The 22,028-nt window shown below is 57.3% G+C and overlaps 1 protein-coding gene across 2 annotated transcripts in view; it reads left to right on the forward strand.

Annotated features, from left to right (window-relative positions):
- The window catches only part of fxyd5 (FXYD domain containing ion transport regulator 5), a 42,548-nt gene that overhangs the window by 14,739 nt on the left and 5,781 nt on the right, over nucleotides 1-22,028 (forward strand). Inside the window, exons 2-6 of one of the 2 annotated variants that reach the window (XM_038814378.1) lie at nucleotides 2,532-2,601; nucleotides 2,693-2,800; nucleotides 2,891-2,947; nucleotides 8,449-8,514; nucleotides 20,951-20,995. In XM_038814378.1, coding sequence (XP_038670306.1) covers nucleotides 2,532-2,601; nucleotides 2,693-2,800; nucleotides 2,891-2,947; nucleotides 8,449-8,514; nucleotides 20,951-20,995 — 346 coding nt within the window. The remainder of the gene's footprint in view (nucleotides 1-2,531; nucleotides 2,602-2,692; nucleotides 2,801-2,890; nucleotides 2,948-8,448; nucleotides 8,515-20,950; nucleotides 20,996-22,028) is intronic. The other variant, XM_038814379.1, reaches the window with a different exon arrangement.

Consider the following 22,028-nt stretch of genomic DNA (forward strand, 5'->3'; position numbering starts at 1 on the left):
CAGTGTGTGTGGGACCGTACCCCAGTGAGAGTCAGTGTGTGTTGGAACCCGTACCCCAGTGGAGTCAGTGTGTGTGGAACCCGTACTCCCAGTGAGAGTCAGTGTGTGTGGGACCGTACCCCAGTGAGAGTCAGTGTGTGGGGACCCGTACCCAGTGAGAGTCAGTGTGTGTGGACCCGTACCCCAGTGAGAGTCAGTGTGTGTGGGACCCGTACCCCAGTGAGAGTCAGTGTGTGTGGGACCCCAGTGAGAGTCAGTGTGTGTGGACCCGTACCCCAGTGAGAGTCAGTGTGGTGGGACCTGTACCCCAGTGAGAGTCAGTGTGTGTGGACCGTACCCCAGTGAGAGTCAGTGTGTGTGGAACCTGATACCCAGTGAGAGTCATTGTGTGTGGGACCCGTACCCCAGTGAGAGTCAGTGTTGTGGAACCCGTACCCAGTGAGAGTCAGTGTGTGTGGGACCTGTACCCCCGTGAGAGTCAGTGTGTGTGGAACCCGTACCCCAGTGAGAGTCAGTGAGTGTGGAACCTGTACCCCAGTGAGAGTCAGGTGTGTGAACCTGTACCCCAGTGAGAGACAGTGGTGTGGAACCCGTACCCCAGAGAGTCAGTGTGTGTGGAACCTGTACCCCAGTGAGGGGCAGTGGTGTGGAACCTGTACCCCAGTGAGAGTCAGTTTGTGAGGAACCTGTACCCCAATGAGAGTCAGTGTGTGTGGATCCCATACCCCAGTGAGAGTCAGTGTGTGTGGAACCTGTACCCCAGTGAGAGTCAGTGTGTGTGGAACCCGTATCCCAGTTAAAGTCAGTGTGTGTGTGGGACCCGTACCCCAGTGAGAGTCAGTGTGTGTGGAACCTGTACCCCAGTGACTGTCAGTGTGTGGAACCTGTACCCAGTGAGAGTCAGTGTGTGGAACCTGTACCCCAGTGAGAGTCAGTGTGTGGAACCTGTACCCCAGTGAGAGACAGTGTGTGTGGAACCCCCCCTGATCCCAGTGAGAATCAGTGTGCTGTGGAACCCGTTCACCCAGTGATGAGTCCGTTGTGGTGGAACCTGTACCCCAGTGAGAGTCAGTGTGTGTGGGACCCTGTTACCCAGTGAGAGTCAGAGTGTGTGTGGCGAACCTGTTCTCCCGGAGAGGTCAGTGTTGTGTGGAACCGTCCCAGTGAGAGTCAGTGTGTTGTGGGACCCTGTTATCCCCAGTGAGAGTCCAGTGTTGGTGGACCCGTATCCCCAGTGAGAGGTTCAGTGTGTGTGGAACCGCTTACCCAATAGCAAGTGGCAGTGTGTGTGACCCCGTATCCCTAGTGGAGAGTCAGTGTGTGTGGAACCTGTTCCAGTGAGATGTCATGTATGTGTGGGAACCCGTATCCCAGTGAGAAGTCAGTGTTGTTGTGGAACCCCGTACCCCAGTGAGAGTCAGGTGTGTGGGACCCGTACCCCAGTGAGAGTCAGTGTGTGGAACCCGTACTCCCAGTGAGAGTCAGGTGTGTGGGACCGTACCCCAGTGAGAGTCCGTGTGTGTGGAACCTGTACCCCAGTGAGGGTCAGTGTGTGGAAACCTGTACCCCAGTGAGAGTCAGTGTGTGAGGAACCTGTACCCCAATGAGAGTCATTGTGTGTGGATCCCATACCCCAGTGAGAGTCAGTGTGTGGAACCTGTATCCCAGTGAGAGTCAGTGTGTGTGGAACCCGTACCCCAGTGAAAGTCAGTGTGTGTGTGGGACCCGTACCCAGTGAGAGTCAGTGTGTGTGGAACCTGTACCCCAGTGAGTGTCAGTGTGTGTGGAACCTGTACCCCAGTGAGAGTTAATTTGTGTGGAGCACGGACCCGATTCCAGTGAGAGTCAGTGTGTGTGGAACCTGTACCCAGTGAGAAATAGTGTGTGTGGAACCCGTATTCCAGTGAGAGTCAGTGTGTGTGGAACCCGTACCCCAGTGAGGGTCAGTGTGTGCTGAACCTGTACCCCAGTGAGAGACAGTGTGTGTGGAACCTGTACCCCAGTGAGGGTCAGTGTGCGGAACCTGTACCCCAGTGAGAGTCAGTGTGTGTGGAACCTGTACCCCAGTGAGAGTCAGTGTGTGTGGAACCCGTACCCAGTGAAAGTCAGGTGTGTGTGGGACCCGTACCCCAGTGAGAGTCAGTGTGTGTGGAACCTATACCCCAGTGAGAGTCAGTGTGTGGAACCCGTACCCCAGTGAGAGACAGTGTGTGTGGAACCTGTACCCCAGTGAGAGTCAGTGTGTGTGGAACCCGTACCCCAGTGAGAGTCAGTGTGTGGAACCCGTACCCCAGTGAGAGTCAGTGTGTGTGGAACCCGTACCCCAGTGAGAGTCAGTGTGTGTGGAATACGTACCCCCGTGAGAATTCATCCAATCATGCGTGTTGAAGGTGGAATATTAAGAGGGTGGATGCATCAGAGAATCAGTGGTAAATGGAATGATGATTGTGCCTGAGGCCATTGGATGGAACCACGTAGAACACATTGAATCGGAGCTGGAGGTGCTCTTGTCTGTGATCTTTTTCTTCCAGATGGCGAGGTCACCAGGCATGTGGATGGCCCTCATGATGTCAGCGCTAAGCTGCCTTTTCATTGGCTTATGTAAGTGTCCCACCACTTCAGTGATGTATTTGTGTGCAGTGGAATGTTTCAGAGATTCCAGTGTGTAAATTATGATCATTTTGCATCTCAGATGCTGAAGACAACCAGACATCACTGTGGGAACTTTCAGATGGAAACCCTGTTACCAATAGCACTCCGGCTCTCAATCCCACTGATACCTGGCTTCAGAATTCATCAGGTAGGATCGTCCCTCACCAAGGTGTTCATTTCCGACTTCCTCCCCCCACACCTCACCAGCTGATGCTGTTTTCTTGTTGCTTCCAATCAGAGTTACTCACTGGAATGGATCTCAAAAACTGGACTGAGGAATCACTAAGTTGGTCAGGTACAGTACCAATTTGACTCCACTGACATGATGATGGGACGTGAGTCTGTCGGTGATTCCCCCCACACGGTGATGGGACGGAGTCTGTGTCTGTGATTCCCCACACGGTGATGGGACGTGGGTCTGTGTCTGTGATTTCCCCACACGGTGATGGGACGTGGGTCTGTGTCTGTGATTCCCCCACATGGTGATGGGACCTGGGTCTGTGATTCCCCCACACGGTGATGGGACGTGGGTCTGTGTCTGTGATTCCCCCACACGGTGATGGGACGTGGGTCTGTGTCTGTGATTCCCCCACACGGTGATGGGATGTGGGTCTGTGTCTGTGATCCCCCCACACGGTGATGGGACGTGGGTCTGTGTCTGTGATTCCCCCACACGGTGATGGGACGTGGGTCTGTGTCTGTGATTCCCCCACACGGTGATGGGACGTGGGTCTGTGTCTGTGATCCCCCCACACGGTGATGGGACGTGGGTCTGTGTCTGTGATTCCCCCACACAGTGATGGGACGGGGTCTGTGATTCCCTCACACGGTGGGATGGGGGTCTGTGATTCCCCACAGGGTGATGGGACGTGGGTCTGTGTCTGTGATTCCCCCACACGGTGATGGGACGTGAGTCTGTGATTCCCCCACACGGTGATGGGACGTGAGTCTGTCATTCCCCCACACGGTGATGGGACGTGGGTCTGTGTCTGTGATCCCCCCACACAGTGACGGGACGTGGGTCTGTGTCTGTGATTCCCCCACACAGTGTGGACGGGGGTCTGTGATTACCCCACACGGTGATGGGACGTGGGTCTGTGTCTGCGATTCCCCCACACGGTGATGGGACGTGGGTCTGTGTCTGTGATTCCCACATGGTGATGGGACGTGGGTCTGTGATTCCCCCACATGGTGACGGGACAGGGGTCTGTGCTGCGATTCTCCCACACGGTGATGGGACGTGGGTCTGTGTCTGTGATTCCCCCACACGGTGATGGGACGTGGGTCTGTGTCTGCGATTCCCCCACATGGTGATGGGACGGGGTCTGTGTCTGTGATTCCCCCACACGGTGATGGGACGTGGGTCTGTGTCTGTGATTCCCCCACACGGTGATGGGACGGGGTCTGTGTCTGTGATTCCCCCACATGGTGACGGGACGGGGGTCTGTGTCTGCGATTCTCCCACACGGTGATGGACGTGGGTCTGTGTCTGTGATTCCCCCACACGGTGATGGGACGTGGGTCTGTGTCTGTGATTCCCCCACACGGTGTTGGGACGTGGGTCTGTGTCTGCGATTCTCCCACACGGTGATGGGACGTGGGTCTGTGTCTGTGATTCCCCCACACGGTGATGGGATGTTGGTCAGTGGCTGTGATTCCCCCACACGGTGATGGGACGTGGGTCTGTGTCTGTGATTCCCCCACACGGTGTTGGGACGTGGGTCTGTGTCTGCGATTCTCCCACACGGTGATGGGACGTGGGTCTGTCTGTGATTCCCCCACACGGTGATGGGACGTGGGTCTGTGTCTGTGATTCCCCCACATGGTGATGGGACGTGGGTCTGTGTCTGTGAGCCCCACATGGTGATGGGAATTGGGTCTCTGGGGGGTCTGTGATTCCCCACACCGGTATGGATGTTGGCCAGTGGATGTGATTCCCCCCACACTGTGATGGGACTGGGTCTGTGTCTGTGATTCCCCCACACGGTGGATGTGATGTGTTCTGGTCTGTGATGCCCCCACACGGTTATTGGATGTGGGTCTGTGATCCCCCCACACGTGAATGGGATGTGGGTTTGTTCTGTGATTCCCCCCCACGGAGATCGGAGGTGGGTGTGTGATCCCCCACACGGTGATGGGATTGTGTCTGTGTCTGTTGATTCCCCACACGGGATGGGATTGTGTCCTGTGTCGGTGATCCCCCGAAACGGTTGATGGTATGTGTGTCTGTGTCGGTGATTCCCCCGACCGGTATGGGATTGTCTGTGTCTGTGATTCCCCCACACGTGATGGGATGTGTGTCTGTGTCCTGGGATTCCCCACACGGTGATGGGAATGTTGTGTCTGTGAATTCCGCCACACGGTGATGGGATGTGGGTCGGTGTCGTGATTCCCCCACACGGTGATGGTAGTGTGGTCATGTGATTCCCCCAGATGGTGATTGGGATGTGGGTCCTGTGTCCTGTGATTCCCCTCCACACACGGTGATGGGATGGGGGTCTGTGTCTGTGAGTCCCCCCCCACGGTGATGGATGTGGGGCCTGTGTCTGTGCCTTCCCCCACACGGTGATGGGACTGTGGTATGCGGTCTGTGACTTCCCCCACACGGTGATGTGGATCCTGTGGGTCTGTCGTCTGGTGATTGCCCCCACTCGGTGATGGGATGTGGGTCTCTGTCTGTGATTCCCCCAACACCGGATGATGGTATGTGGGTTCTGTGTCTGTGATTTCCCCCCACAACCCGGTGATGGGATGGGGGTCTGTGGTCTGTGATTCCCCACACGGTGATGGGATGTGGGTCTGTGTCTGTGATTCCCCCACACGGGTGATGGGATGCTGGGTCTGTGTCTGTGACTTCCCCCACCCGGTGATGAGGATGTGGTCTGTGTCTGTGATTCCCAACACACGGTGATGGGACGTGGGTCTGTGATCCCCCCACACGGTGATGGGACGTGGGTCTGTGTCTGTGATCCCCCCACACGGTGATGGGACGGGGGTCTGTGTCTGTGATTCCCCCACACGTGATGGACGTGGGTCTGTGTCTGTGATTTCCCCCACACGGTGATGGGACCTGGGTCTGTGATTCCCCCACACGGTGATGGGACGTGGGTCTGTGTCTGTGATTCCCCCACACGGTGATGGGACGTGGGTCTGTGTCTGTGATTCCCCCACACGGTGATGGGACGTGGGTCTGTGTCTGTGATTCCCCCACACGGTGATGGGACGTGGGTCTGTGTCTGTGATCCCCCCACACGGTGACGGGACGTGGGTCTGTGTCTGTGATTCCCCCACACAGTGATGGGACGGGGGTCTGTGATTCCCCCACACGGTGATGGGATGGGGGTCTGTGATTCCCCCACACGGTGATGGGACGTGGGTCTGTGTCTGTGATTCCCCCACACGGTGATGGGACGTGGGTCTGTGATTCCCCCACACGGTGATGGGACGTGAGTCTGTCATTCCCCCACACGGTGATGGGACGTGGGTCTGTGTCTGTGATCCCCCCACACAGTGACGGACGTGGGTCTGTGTCTGTGATTCCCCCACACAGTGATGGGACGGGGGTCTGTGATTACCCCACACGGTGATGGGACGTGGGTCTGTGTCTGCGATTCCCCCACACGTGATGGGACGTGGGTCTGTGTCTGTGATTCCCCCACATGGTGATGGGACGTGGGTCTGTGATTCCCCCACATGGTGACGGGACAGGGGTCTGTGTCTGCGATTCTCCCACACGGTGATGGGACGTGGGTCTGTGTCTGTGATTCCCCCACACGGTGATGGGACGTGGGTCTGTGTCCTGCGATTCCCCCACATGGTGATGGGACGGGGTCTGTGTCTGTGATTCCCCCACACGGTGATGGGACGTGGGTCTGTGTCTGTGATTCCCCCACACGGTGATGGGATGTGGGTCTGTGTCTGTGATTCCCCCACATGGTGACGGGACGGGGGTCTGTGTCTGCGATTCTCCCACACGGTGATGGGACGTGGGTCTGTGTCTGTGATTCCCCCACACGGTGATGGGATGTGGGTCTGTGTCTGTGATTCCCCCACACGGTGTGGGGACGTGGGTCTGTGTCTGCGATTCCCCCACACGGTGATGGACGTGGGTCTGTGTCTGTGATTCCCCCACACGGTGATGGGATGTGGGTCTGTGTCGGTGATTCCCCCACACGGTGATGGGATGTGGGTCTGTGTCTGTGATTCCCCCACACGGTGTTGGGACGTGGGTCTGTGTCTGTGATTCTCCCACACGGTGATGGGACGTGGGTCTGTGTCTGTGATTCCCCCACACGGTGATGGGACGTGGGTCTGTGTCTGTGATTCCCCCACATGGTGATGGGACGTGGGTCTGTGTCTGTGAGCCCCCACATGGTGATGGGACGGGTGGGTCTGTGTCTGTGATTCCCCCACACGGTGATGGGATGTGGTCTGTGATTCCCCCACACGGTGATGGGACGTGGGTCTGTGTCTGTGATTCCCCCACACGGTGATGGGATGTGTGTCTGTGTCTGTGATTCCCCCACACGGTGATGGGATGTGGGTCTGTGATCCCCCCACACGGTGATGGGATGTGGGTCTGTGTCTGTGATTCCCCCACACGGTGATGGGACGGGGGTCTGTGATTCCCCCACACGGTGATGGGATGTGGGTCTGTGTCTGTGATTCCCCCACACGGTGATGGGATGTGGCTGGTCTGTGATTCCCCCACACGGTGATGGGATGTGGGTCTGTGTCTGTGATTCCCCCACACGGTGATGGGAAGTGGGTCTGTGTCTGTGATTCCCCCACACGGTGATGGGACGTGGGTCTGTGTCTGTGATTCCCCACTACTGGTGATGGGATTGTCGATCTGTGTCTGTGATTCCCCCACACGGTGATGGGACGGGGGTCTGTGTCTGTGATTCCCCCACACGGTGATGGAGGTGCGGTCTGTGATCCCCCCACACGGTTGATGGGACGGGGGTCTGTGTCTGTGATCCCCCCACACGGTGATGGGACGGGGGTCTGTGTCTGTGATTCCCCCCACACGGTGATGGGAACGGGGGTCTGTGATTCCCCACACGGTGATGGGACGGGGTTCTGTGTCTGTGCTCCCCCCACACGGTGATGGGATTGTGGGTCTGTGTCTGTGATTCCCCCACACGGTGATGGGACGGGGGTCTGTGATTCCCCCACACGGTGATGGGACGTGGGTCTGTGTCTGTGATTCCCCCACACGGTGATGGGATGTGGGTCTGCGTCTTTGATTCCCCCACACTGTGATGGGACGCGGGTCTGTGTCTGTGATTCCCCATATGGTGATGGGACGTCGATCTGTGTCTGTGATTCCCCACACGGTGATGGGACGGGGTCTGTGTCTGTGATTCCCCCACACGGTGATGGGACGTGGGTCGTGATCCCCCCACACGGTGAGGACGTGGGTCTGTGTCTGTGATCCCCCCACCACGGTGATGGGGACGGGGGTCTGTGTCTGTGATCCCCCCACACGGGTGATGGGACGGGGGTCTGTGATTCCCCCACACGGTGATGGGACGGGGTTCTGTGTCTGTGATCCCCCCACACGGTGATGGGACGTGGGTCGTGTCTGTGATTCCCCCACACGGTGATGGGACGGGGGTTCTGTGATTCCCCCACCCGGTGATGGGACGTGGGTCTGTGTCTGTGATTCCCCCACACGGTGATGGGACGTGGGTCTGTGTCTGTGATTCCCCCACATGGTGATTGGACGTGGGTCTGTGTCTGTGATTAAAAATTGATTATGAAATGTTTAAACATATATCTAATTTTACACAGATGATGTGAGTTCTCCATCCACTCCTGAAGATTTCACTGATGCCTGGGACATGTCAACACAAACAAGTAAAATAAACTTTCCACTCTAAGAACAAAGGTCACTTTAGTCATGAAGCTTGACGATGGGAGTTGGGGGGACAGAATTGGAGGAGCGCAGAGACCTTGGAGGATTGTCGGAACTGGTGGATGTTTCACAGACAAGGCGTGTAGTAGGGGCTGGAGGAGGTTCCAGTGATAGCGAGTGTTGTAGGGGCTGGAGGAGGTTCCAGTGATAGCGAGTGTTGTAGGGGCTGGAGGAGGTTCCAGTGATAGCGAGTGTTGTAGGGGCTGGAGGAGGTTCCAGTGATAGCGAGTGTTGTAGGGGCTGGAGGAGGTTACAGAGATAGCGAGTGTTGTGGGGGCTGGAGGAGGATCCAATGATAGCGAGTGTTGTAGGGGCTGGAGGATGTTACAGAGATAGCGAGTGTTGTAGGGGCTGGAGGAGGTTCCAGTGATAGCGAGTGTTGTAGGGGCTGGAGGAGGTTCCAGTGATAGGGAGTGTTGTAGGGGCTGGAGGATGTTACAGAGATAGCGAGTGTTGTAGGGGCTGGAGGAGGATCCAATGATAGCGAGTGTTGTAGGGGCTGGAGGAGGTTACAGAGATAGCGAGTGTTGTAGGGGCTGGAGGAGGTTCCAGTGATAGGGAGTGTTGTAGGGGCTGGAGGAGGTTCCAGTGATAGGGAGTGTTGTAGGGGCTGGAGGAGGTTCCAGTGATAGCGAGTGTTGTAGGGGCTGGAGGAGGTTCCAGTGATAGCGAGTGTTGTAGGGGCTGGAGGAGGTTCCAGTAATAGCGAGTGTTGTAGGGGCTGGAGGATGTTACAGAGATAGCGAGTGTTGTAGGGGCTGGAGGAGGTTCCAGTGATAGCAAGTGTTGTAGGGGCTGGAGGAGGTTCCAGTGATAGCGAGTGTTGTAGGGGCTGGAGGAGGTTCCAGTGATAGCGAGTGTTGTAGGGGCTGGAGGAGGTTCCAGTAATAGCGAGTGTTGTAGGGGCTGGAGGATGTTACAGAGATAGCGAGTGTTGTAGGGGCTGGAGGAGATTCCAGTAATAGCGAGTGTTGTAGGGGCTGGAGGATGTTACAGAGATAGCGAGTGTGAAGGGGCTGGAGGAGGTTCCAGTGATAGCGAGTGTTGTAGGGGCTGGAGGAGGATCCAATGATAGCGAGTGTTGTAGGGGCTGGAGGAGGTTCCAGTGATAGCGAGTGTTGTAGGGGCTGGAGGAGGTTACAGAGATAGCGAGTGTTGTAGGGGCTGGAGGAGGTTCCAGTGATAGCGAGTGTTGTAGGGGCTGGAGGAGGTTCCAGTGATAGCGAGTGTTGTAGGGGCTGGAGGAGGTTCAGTGATAGCGAGTGTTGTAGGGGCTGGAGGAGGTTCCAGAGATTATTTCGGCCAGGATTTAGAGAACCCCAAAGTGTATCATGACCCATAACTTTGAATAGATTTTGGTTATGGGGAGCACAAGGGCCCACTTACAGGTGTGGTGGAACAGGGAGCTAAAAGTATTTTTAAAACAAAAACACAATGGGAGGGATTCTCTAACCCCCCCGCCAGGTCGGAGAATCATCAGGGGGGTGGGGGGGGGGCGTGAATCCCGCCCTCACCGGCTGCCGAATTCTCCGGTGCCGGGATTGGCAGCGTCCCCCCCGGCGATTCTCCGACCCGCGATGGGACCGAGTGGCCGTCCGTTTTCGGCGGTCCCGCCAGCGTACGTTACGACATGCACTACCTGGCGGGACCTGGCTCTGAGTGTGGCCTCCGGGGTCCTCGGGGGGCGCGGGGGGAATTTGGCTCCGGGGGGGGGGGTGCCCCCTGGTGGCCTGGCCCGCGATCGGGGCCCACCGATCCGCAGACGGGCCTGTGTCGTGGGGGGCACTCTATTCCTCTGTGCCAGCGCTGTAACAATCCGCGATGGCCAGCGCGGAGATGAACCCCCCCCGTACATGCGCTGGGATGATGCCAGCACACGCTGGCGTTCCTGTGCATGTGCCAACTCGCGCCACCCAGCGGAGGCCCTTCGGCGCTGGTTGCGTGGCGACAAGCCCCTTCCACGCCGGCCTCACAGCACAAACCGCTTCGGCGCCGGCCAATCCCTTGAAGGTATGAAGGATTCCACACCTTCGGGGCGGCCCGACGCCAGAGTGGTTCACACCATTCACTTCACGCCGGAGTTGCCCGCCACGCTTGTTTTCGAAGAATCCTCCCCAAGATTATTCTATGAATCCCATTAACATTTTTAAATGCACAGTAAACATCTTAGCAACCATCAACCTAAAATACTCCCCCAAAGAATACAGTACTCTATAAGTAACCCTTAATCTTTTTAATCTTTCCTTGAAACATCCATAGATAATACCCTCTTTAACACAGAGATCAGAGGCGGATCACGGACCGCACGACGGGTCCGAGAATCGTCGAACGTGCCGATTCATCACGCGGCGCTGGTCCAACGCCATCATGCCATTATCCCACCCAGCGTTAAAGGCCTAATCGTGAACGGCGCCGCACCTCTCGGAGAATTGTCCGAGGGGACAAGTCCCGCAATTCTCCCCGTGTCCCGTTGATTCTGCGGCCCGGATGGGCCGAAGTCCCGACAGCATGACCCCAGGTCACGCCGGCACCGTTCACACCTGCAAATAAAAATCTGGCTGACGGTACGGGAGAGGAGGTGAGCGGCCAGTGTATTGTGCTTGTGACACTGTCGGGACGGACACAGACGTGGCTGCGGGTGAGGGGGGGGCCTCCATGTTAGGGGCGGGAGCCTCTATGCTGGGGGGGTCGTGGCCTCTGTGCTCGAGGGAGCTGGGCCCCTATGCTGGGGGGGGGTTGGGGGGCATGTGGACGACATGCCAGCTGCCATGCCAGTGCAGGGCATTGCCAGAGCCACTGCCGCCAGAACGGCAGGCAGGCTAATGGGCACCTGCTTCGGGCGCCATCCGCCTGCATGGCCCCGGGCCTTGCCCATGGATGCGCCACCCCCCCCAGGGACAGACCTCCCAGCAGCCGGCATCCATTCGGCGGGTAAGAGGCGGGTCCGCACCCATGGCAGCCCCCCGTGAGGGCATAGCCACCCAACGATGGCGCTATCAGGAGGGACAGGCAACGGAGGGACGGAGGGTGTGGCCAGGGGTCTGGGCCATATGGCCCTGTGTCAGCGTCGTCGCATGTAGCTCAGAGCGGCTGCGGCAGCAGTGGCAGCAGCGGCTGCAGCAGAGGGGATGGGCTGCAGCAGAGGATGGGCTGTAGCAGAGGGATGGGCTGCAGAGGGACGGGCTGCAGCAGAGGGACGGGCTGCAGCAGAGGGACGGGCTGCAGCAGAGGGACGGGCTGCAGCAGAGGGACGGGCAGCAGAGGGATGGGCTGCAGCAGAGGGACGGGCTGCAGCAGAGGGACGGTCTGCAGCAGAGAGATGGGGCTGCAGCAGAGGGATGGGCTGCAGCAGAGGGACGGGCTGCAGCAGAGGGACGGGCTGCAGCAGAGGGACGGGCTGCAGCAGAGGGATGGGCTGCAGAGGGACGGGCTGCAGCAGAGGGACGGGCTGCAGCAGAGGGAGGGGCTGCAGCAGAGGGATGGGCTGCAGCAGAGGGACGGGCTGCAGCAGAGGGACGGGCTGCAGCAGAGGGATGGGCTGCAGCAGAGGGATGGGCTGCAGCAGAGGGACGGGCTGCAGCAGAGGGACGGGCTGCAGCAGAGGGACGGGCAGCAGAGGGAGGGGCTGCAGCAGAGGGATGGGCTGCAGCAGAGGGACGGGCTGCAGCAGAGGGACGGGCAGCAGAGGGACGGGCTGCAGCAGGGGGATGGGCTGCAGCAGAGGGATGGGCTGCAGCAGAGGGATGGGCCTGCAGCAGAGGGATGGGTTGCAGCAGAGGGATGGGCTGCAGCAGAGGGACGGGCTGCAGCAGAGGGACAGGCTGCAGCAGAGGGATGGGCTGCAGCAGAGGGATGGGCTGCAGCAGAGGGACGGGCTGCAGCAGAGGGACGGGCTGCAGCAGAGGGACGGGCTGCAGCAGAGGGACGGGCTGCAGCAGAGGGACGGGCTGCAGCAGAGGGATGGGCTGCAGCAGAAAGACAGGCTGCAGCAGAGGGACGGGCTGCAGCAGAGGGACGGGCTGCAGCAGAGGGATGGGCTGCAGCAGAGGGATGGGCTGCAGCAGAGGGACGGGCTGCAGCAGAGGGACGGGCAGCAGAGGGACGGGCTGCAGCAGAGGGATGGGCTGCAGCAGAGGGAGGGGCTGCAGCAGAGGGACGGGCTGCAGCAAAGGGAGGGGCTGCAGCAGAGGGACGGGCTGCAGCAGAGGGACGGGCAGCAGCAGAGGGAGGGGCTGCAGCAGAGGGACGGGCTGCAGCAGAGGGACGGGCAGCAGAGGGACGGGCTGCAGCAGAGGGATGGGCTGCAGCAGAGGGATGGGCTGCAGCAGAGGGACGGGCTGCAGAGGGACGGGCTGCAGCAGAGGGAGGGGCTGCAGCAGAGGGACGGGCTGCAGCAGAGGGACGGGCAGCAGAGGGACGGGCTGCAGCAGAGGGATGGGCTGCAGCAGAGGGATGGGCTGCAGCAGGGGATGGGCTGCAGCAGAGGGATGGGCTGCAGTAGAGGGATGGGCTGCAGCAGAGGGACAGGCTGCAGCAGAGGGATGGGCTGCAGCAGAGGGACGGGCTGCAGCAGAGGGACGGGCAGCAGAGGGACGGGCTGCAGGAGAGGGACGGGCTGCAGCAGAGGGATGGGCTGCAGCAGAGGGACGGGCTGCAGCAGAGGGATGGGCTGCAGCAGAGGGATGGGCTGCAGCAGAGGGACGGGCTGCAGCAGAGGGAGGGGCTGCAGCAGAGGGACGGCTGCAGCAGAGGGATGGGCTGCAGCAGAGGGACAGGCTGCAGCAGAGGGACGGGCAGCAGAGGGACGGGCTGCAGCAGAGGGAGGGGCTGCAGCAGAGGGACGGGCTGCAGCAGAGGGAGGGGCTGCAGCAGAGGGACGGGCAGCAGAGGGACGGGCAGCAGAGGGACGGGCTGCAGCAGAGGGACGGGCAGCAGAGGGACGGGCAGCAGAGGGACGGGCTGCAGCAGAGGGACGGGCTGCAGCAGAGGGACGGGCTGCAGCAGAGGGACGGGCTGCAGCAGAGGGACAGGCTGCAGCAGAGGGACGGGCTGCAGCAGAGGGACGGGCTGCAGCAGAGGGAGGGGCTGCAGCAGAGGGAGGGGCTGCAGTAGAGGGACAGGCTGCAGCAGAGGGACGGGCAGCAGAGGGACGGGCTGCAGCAGGGGGATGGGCTGCAGCAGAGGGATGGGCTGCCGTTAGAGGGATGGGCTGCAGCAGAGGGATGGGCTGCAGCAGGGGGATGGGCTGCCGTAGAGGGATGGGCTGCAGCAGAGGGATGGGCTGCAGCAGAGGGATGGGCTGCAGCAGAGGGACGGGCTGCAGCAGAGGGACGGGCAGCAGAGGGACGGGCTGCAGCAGAGGGACAGGCTGCAGCAGAGGGACGGGCTGCAGCAGAGGGATGGGCTGCAGCAGGGGGATGGGCTGCAGCAGAGGGATGGGCTGCAGCAGGGGGGTGGGCTGCAGCAGGGGGATGGGCTGCAGCAGAGGGACGGGCAGCAGAGGGACGGGCTGCAGCAGAGGGATGGGCTGCAGCAGGGGGATGGGCTGCAGCAGAGGGATGGGCTGCAGCAGGGGGATGGGCTGCAGCAGAGGGATGGGCTGCAGCAGAGGGACGGGCTGCAGCAGAGGGACGGGCTGCAGCAGAGGGACAGGCTGCAGCAGAGGGATGGGCTGCAGCAGGGGGACGGGCTGCAGCAGAGGGATGGGCTGCAGCAGAGGGACGGGCTGCAGCAGGGGGACGGGCTGCAGCAGAGGGATCGGCTGCAGCAGAGGGAGGGGCTGCAGCAGAGGGAGGGGCTGCAGCAGAGGGACGGGCTGCAGCAGGGGGACGGGCTGCAGCAGAGGGACGGGCTGCAGCAGGGGGATGGGCTGCAGCAGGGGGATGGGCTGCAGTAGAGGGATGGGCTGCAGCAGAGGGACGGGCTGCAGCAGAGGGACGGGCTGCAGCAGAGGGACGGGCTGCAGCAGGGGGATGGGCTGCAGCAGGGGGATGGGCTGCAGCAGAGGGACGGGCTGCAGCAGGGGGACGGGCTGCAGCAGAGGGACGGGCTGCAGCAGAGGGACGGGCTGCATCAGGGGGATGGGCTGCAGCAGAGGACGGGCTGCAGCAGGGGGATGGGCTGCAGCAGAGGGACGGACTGCAGCAGGCCAGTTGGTTCCCGCTGAGGCTGCAGGGCCGCCTTCCCGACCGGTGCAGAATGAGGCGGAGGCGACGTCGAGCAGAACAATGAGGGGGATGCTCAGGATGATGACACCGATGTGGTTGAAGAGCAGGGGTGCAGGTTATGGTGGTGCCAAGGCGCCGGAGGCGCCCCATGAGGCCACGTGTCCACCGGTGCCGCATGTCCTTCGAGGACCTGCTGGACAGGACAAGCAGGAGTAGAAACGGTTGCACATATCTGCCACCTGCTGGCCACACCCGGCACTGCGTGAGACTTGGGAGGACATGTTCTCCCGCTGGCCGTCAGGTAACGGTGGCCCTGAACCTTTATGACACGGGATCGTTCCAGTCGCCGAGTGGGCACCTCTCTGGCATCTCCCGGCCATTGGCGCACAGGTCCATCCGTGCAGTGACTGACGCCCTGGACAATATCGCCCACCAGAATACCCGAGCAGCGGGATTCGCTGCCGTGGCTGGAATCCCCGTGGTACAGGAGGCGATCGATGGGGTGCACGTCACTATGCGGCCTCCAGCGGAGAACAGAGCGTATTTATGAACAGCAAGGGGGACCTACTCCATGGACATTCAGGTGGCCTGTGACCATCGCATGAATGTAATGCACGTCTGTGCTCAGTACCTGGGCAGTGTACATGATGTGTTGATCACAGCACAATCATTCATCCCTGCCATGTTTGAGGGATGCCCCCCCCACTGCCTGTGGGGCTGGTTGCTGGGTGACAAGGGTTACCTGTTGTGGTCATGGCTGATGTTCATGTCTGATCTGGAGACGGGTTGTGGACGGGAGGCTGCACGAGGCCAGCGAGTATGCGAGGCGTTAATAGCCGCACCAGTTAGGGGGGTAGGGGCTCTCTAGGCAGGGGCACTAGCACCACTGTACCGACCCACCTCACCACCCAGCACCCTCACCTCCCTCACCACCCGACTACCTTACCTGCCACACCACCACATGCACAGCACCCTCCACCTATGGCACAACGGGCTTGTCTACACGATTGCCTATAGAAGCGGGTGTGTTCAATGCCATGAAGGATGGTGGCAACTGGCTCTGCGATGAGCTGTGAGCTTCAAATCGTTAGCCAATGTCTGACTCATGGCCACAGCTACACCCTCCACATGGGTGGTCCCTGTACGCGTAACGGACACTCCCATGGACATGTTGGGCAGCTGGCGGTGGGGTGCCTAGTACGGTGGGGGAATCTTTACATCCACCTGGGCTCACCGTTCCACCGACCTTTGAACACAGTGCCAATCAGATCCGTTCATGACCATGCGGCCACCGGACATAGGACAGAGGCATCTTGCATTGATGTAACAGTGAGTTTAATTTTAACGGTAACATACACGTGCCCTAGCCCCTATAACTATACTGTGTCCTGCACCCATGCCAACTTACTAGGTGTCAAACGTCTTGGCCTCACAGGCCCTACCACTACGATTCGGTGTTTCCCCAGACGGTACAGCAGGAATAGAGGCGGACTGCTGAGACTCCGGCCCTGTGACTTGGCTCCCCGTTCGTGTGCGTTTCCAGGGGCGGCCGAACTGGATGGGCCAGACTGCTCCGTGGGCTGTGCTGGATGGCGTGGTGCCACTCTGTTCTGCCCACAGATGCACCAGGGACGGGACGGGGGAGTCCGAGGATCTGCGGTGTTCCGGGACCTCCCTTGCAAGTCACCAGGACGGGCCCTGGTACCTCCTCCTCCCTCGGGGTGCCCGGTGGCCCCCGGGCCTCTCTGTGGGATGGGGGTGCGAGCGGAGACAAGCCCCGAGGCACCACCAACACCTGGCGCTGCCAGTCTTGGAGGCCCGCTGTGGTATCGACCAGCGTCTGAACGTTAGCAGCAATGGAGCTCAGGGAGTGGGCCATCCCTGTCTGGGACCGTGTGCCACCTCCCTCTGGGCTTGTGTGACGCTATCCAGCACCTGGACCAGGCTGCCGATGCTCTCAGCGATGACTGCTGAGACTCGGCATGGCCTGCTGAGACTCAGCCAGACTGTGGGAGCGCGGCTGCAATGTCCAGCTGGCTGTGCACAAAGCTGCCAGTGAGAGGGCATCTCTGTCCTGCGCCACGGATGACGCATGCACATGAAGCCCCATGCCTTGCATAACCTGACCCATGGCCAAAACCGTTGCACATATTGCCTCCACCATGCACGCCACCTGTGCGTTGTCGTGCTCGTCGTATAAGTTGACGCCGTTGTAAATGCGACTGCGTTTACGGCGCGGGAGACTCTGCCGCGGGATGGAGAATCCCGACCCAGGTTTAAATTCTCTACTGACAGCAGTTATCATTTTGAAATCACCCAAATGAACACTCTTGAACCTGTAGAGATATCCATGCATAACTGCTCAAAGCGAAAGTAAAAGCCGACAGACAGACCAGCTCCACCCACACTCTGACATCACTGCAGCTATTTGACAAACACCCATTTCTTAAGGTACACCCACTACAGCTATTTGATAAACATCCATTTCTTAAAGGTACTCTCACATGACACCATCCCCCGAGAAAAAATAAACCATCAACTTCAAGATGGTTTAATTTTTCACCTTTTCACTTTCCTTTAAGAAATATGACAGTGGATATACATTTTTTTAACAAAACAAAACACGCAATCATTTATAATAACATAGTCCATTTTAGTTCTTCTTCCTCCAACTGAAATCCTTCTCGATTGACAGTTTCTTTGAACAAGAAGGTCTCTGCACGATCCGTCCATTTCTCTACGCCTCGGCTTTTCTCTTTAAAGTCAGATACTTTAGTTCAATCTGATCACAGAGTCCCTTGTAATTCTCATCACAGGAGCATGGTTATCACAGTTTTCAGGCAGTCAAATGCCTGTTGACACTCCGCTGTTCACTTAAATTTGCTACACTTCCTTAGCAAGTCCGTCAGTGGAGCAACCACGCTGCTGAAATTCCGCACAAACTTCGGTAGAATACACTCATGCCAAGAAATCGCATTATTTCCCGTTGTGTTGAGGGCATTGGAAACTCCCCAATAACTTTTGGTTTCACGTCCCGTGGGACTATTTGACCCCGTCCGATTGTCTGGCCAAGGAAAGTGACTTGAGCTTTTCCAAATTCACTTTTGGTTAGGTTTATCACCAAACCCGCCTCCTGAAGTCGATCGAATAACTCCATCAGATGTTTCAAATGTTTTTTCCATGTCTGGCTGAAAAATTACCAGATCGGCGATGTATACCGCACAATTGGGTAATCCTGAAACAACTTTGTTCGTTAACCGTTGAAATGTGACTGGGGCGTTTTTCATGCCAAATGGCATAACTTTGAATTGGTATATACCATCTGGAGTCACAGAAGCTGAAATCTCCTTCACCCTTTTGGATAAAGGTACCTGCCAGTAACCTTTAAGTAAATCCAGTTTGGAAATAAAAGCTGATTGTCCCACCTTCTCAATGCAATCCTCCAAACGTGGGATAGGATAAGAGTCCGTTCTTGTAACTGCATTCACCTCTCTATATCACACATAACCATGGGTACCGTCTGGATTAGGTACCAGCACTATGGGTGAGCTCCATTGGCTGCAGCCCTCTTCAATTATGCCATTTTAAAGCATATTCACAATTTCTTTGTTAACCTGCGCCAATTTAAAGGGTTCAATCTATATGGATGTTGTTCAATTGGAACAGCATTTCCCACATCTACATCCTGTATAGCTATTTTTCCCAATTTATCTCCACAAACTTGTCCATGTGATATCAATAATTCTTTCAGGTCAGTCCGTTTTTTCCTCTGAGAGGTAACTCATAATTTATCCCAATTTTTAAGAACATCCTCATTTTCCAATTTAATTTGAGGTATGTCAAATTCCATGTCATCTGGATTTGGTTTGTCACTTTGAGTGAGAATCATTTAAAACCTTCTCCTTTTGCTCTCCTTCCCTTTCAAAGTACCTTTAAGCATATTCACACGACACACTCGGTGAGTTTTCCTTCTGTCTGGTGTTTTTACCAAAGGGTTGTCAGGGCTGGAGGAGGATACAGAGATAGGGAGAGGTTGTAGGGGCTGGACGAGGTTAGAGAGATAGGAAGGGTTGCCGGGGCTGGAGGAGGATACAGAGATAGGGAGGGTTGTAGGGGCTGGAGGTTAGAGAGAGGTGGCAATCTGTTTGGAGAGCCCTGGATAAGTCATGTCTGGGGGTCACAAAGTGATGAGTTGGTGCTTTCTGCTCGCCCCGCTGTGGCGAAAGGTGACATCTGGTAGTGAGAATACGTGATCTGAAAGACCACACAAATAACTGGTAGGGTGGGGGGGGGGGTAAATGTTGCAAACCCATGTATTAGCGACCAGAAACCCAAATTCTTTGTGTTCTTCGAGCAGCTACAAGAGACCCTGATGCTCAAACTACCGAAGATTCATCCACTTGACGACAGAGGAGGAAGTGTCAATTCCAGTCAAGAGAAGTAGGGAGATGTGGGGAATGTGTGTCAGAATCCGGGATATCATTCTCATTGCAAACCTCAATAAGACGGCCAGTGTGGGAGGATCATACTGGAATATTTCAACACAGGTCAATAAATATTTTTTAGTAGTGGAGGGTTACAGGCTTGGTACTGCAGTAGTCAGCGCTGCTGCCTCAGTGCCAGGAATATGGGTTAGATTCTGGCCTCGGGTGACTGTGTGGAATTTGCACTTTTCTCCTCATGTCTTTGTGGATTTCCTCCTGGTTCTCCGAGTTCCTCACACAGTCCAAAGATGTGTGGGTTAGAAATGAAATGAAATGAAATGAAAATTGCTTATTGTCACGAGTAGGCTTCAATGAAGTTACTGTGAAAAGCCCTAGTCGCCACATTCCGCCGCCTGTCTGGGAGGCTGATACGGGAATCGAACCGTGCTGCTGGCCTGCTTGGTCTGCTTCCAAAGCCAGCGATGGATTGGCCATGCTAAATTGCCCCTTAGTGTCCAAAGATGTGCAGGATAGGTGGGATTACAGAGATCGGGCGGGGGAGTGGGTCTTTCAGAGGGTCCATGTCGACTTGATGGGCCGAAGGGCACCTTTCTGCACTGCATGGATTCTATGAGAGTTGATGGAGTGAAGTTACGGCTCAGCCAAGATTAGATTGAATGGAGGAGGCTCTGTGTACAGTCTACAAGATGCACTGGAGGAACTCAAAAGGTTCATTAGACAGGACCCTCAAAACCCATGGCCACACCCGTCGAAACATATAGATAATGATCAGGAGTAAGGCCACTCAGATCATCGAGTCTGCTTCCCAATTCAATAAGACCATGGCTGATCTTATTGTGACCTCGACCCCACATTCCTGCTGACCTCCCCCGATAACTTTTCCATTACCCCCCCTCCCCCCAACCTTAATCAAGAATCTACCCACTTCGGCCGTAAAAATATTCAAAGATTCTGCTGCCACAGCCTTTTGAAGAAGAGTTCCAGAAACCCACGACCCATTGAGAGAAATAAATTATCCTCATCTTCATCTTGAAGGAGCGGCCCCTTATTTTTAAACAGTGACCCTGAGTTCTAGATTCTCCACATGAGAATCGAAGGGGCCTGAATGGGCCTCCTCCTGTTCATGTGTAACAGGCTAAGAGGGATGACTGGACCTAGAACAGTACAGCACAGAACAGGCCCTTCGGCCCTCAATGTTGTGCGAGCCCATGATCACCCTACTCAACCCACGTATCCACCCTATACCCGTAACCCAACAACCCCACCCTTAACCTTACTTGTTATTAGGACACTACGGGCAATTTAGCATGGCCAATCCACCTAACCCGCACATCTTTGGCCTGTGGGAGGGAAACCGGAGCACCCGGAGGAAACCCACGCACACAGGGGGCGGACGTGCAGACTCCACACAGACAGTGACCCAGCCGGGAATCGAACCTGGGACCCTGGAGCTGTGAAGCATTTATGCTAACCACCATGCTACCCTGCTGCCCCTACAGCTCCTACTGTTCCATGGTAACAGGCTTTGAAGGGGCTGAATGGCCTCTTCCTTTACCTGTGTAAAGGCCAAAGGGGACTGAATCGGCCTCCTCCAGTTCCAGTATAATAGGCTCGAGGAGACTGAATGTAAATTACATTCTTCCATGTGGGACGGAGCAGGGATTGTGAGTTTAGAACAAGGGAGGGTCAAACTTGAAATTGGGCCAAACTGTTCAGGGGGGATGTTTCACATTTTAATTTTCTTATATGTCAATTTCTTTTGACAGGAATGATGTACTCAAGTTCTGACCAACCAGGCAAATTTGATTACGGTGTGCAAATACTTTATTACCTAACACACTCTTACGATGTCTAAACACAACCAAACGAGAATATTCTGGTAGCTACTCTGGTACATAGACATGAGGCCCATAAGTAATGATGACACTCCCAGGGCAGGACTGTCGGAGGGTCAGTACTGAGGGAGTGCTGCACTGACAGAGGGTCAGTACTGAGGGAGTGCTTGCACTGTCAGAGGGTCAGTACTGTGGGAGTGCTGCACTGACAGAGGGTCAGTACTGAGGGAGAGTGCTGCACTGTCAGAGGGTCAGTACTGAGAGAGCGCTGCACTGTCAGAGGGTCAGTACTGAGGGAGTGCGGCACTGTCAGAGGGTCAGTACTGAGGGAGTGCTGCACTGTCAGAGGGTCAGTACTGAGGGAGTGCTGCACTGTCAGAGGGTCAGTACTGAGGGAGTGCTGCACTGTCAGAGGGTCAGTACTGAGGGAGTGCTGCACTGTCAGAGGGTCAGTACTGAGGGAGTGCTGCACTGTCAGAGGGTCAGTACTGAGGGTGTGCTGCACTGTCAGAGGGTCAGTACTGAGGGAATGCTGCACTGTCAGAGGGTCAGTACTGAGGGAGCGCTGCACTGTTCAGAGGGTCAGTACTGAGGGAGCGCTGCCACTGTCAGAGGGGTCAGTACTGAGGGAGTGCGGCACTGTCAGAGGGTCAGTACTGAGGGAGTTGCTTGCACTGTCAGAGGGTCAGTACTGAGGGAGTGCTGCACTGTCAGAGGGTCAGTACTGAGGAGTGCTGCACTGTCAGAGGGTCAGTACTGAGGGGGTGCTGCACTGTCAGAGGGTAAGTACTGAGGGAGTGCTGCACTGTCAGAGGGTCAGTACTGAGGGAGTGCTGCACTGTCAGAGGGTCAGTACTGAGGGAGGGCTGCACTGTCAGAGGGTCAGTACTGAGGAATGCTGCACTGTCAGATGGTCAGTACTGAGGGAGTGCTGCACTGTCAGAGGGTCAGTACTGAGGGTGTGCTGCACTGTCAGAGGGTCAGTACTGAGGGTGTGCTGCACTGTCAG

The sequence above is a fragment of the Scyliorhinus canicula genome, chromosome 12, assembly GCF_902713615.1.
Source record: "Scyliorhinus canicula chromosome 12, sScyCan1.1, whole genome shotgun sequence".
Classification (NCBI taxonomy): Eukaryota; Metazoa; Chordata; class Chondrichthyes; order Carcharhiniformes; family Scyliorhinidae; genus Scyliorhinus; species Scyliorhinus canicula.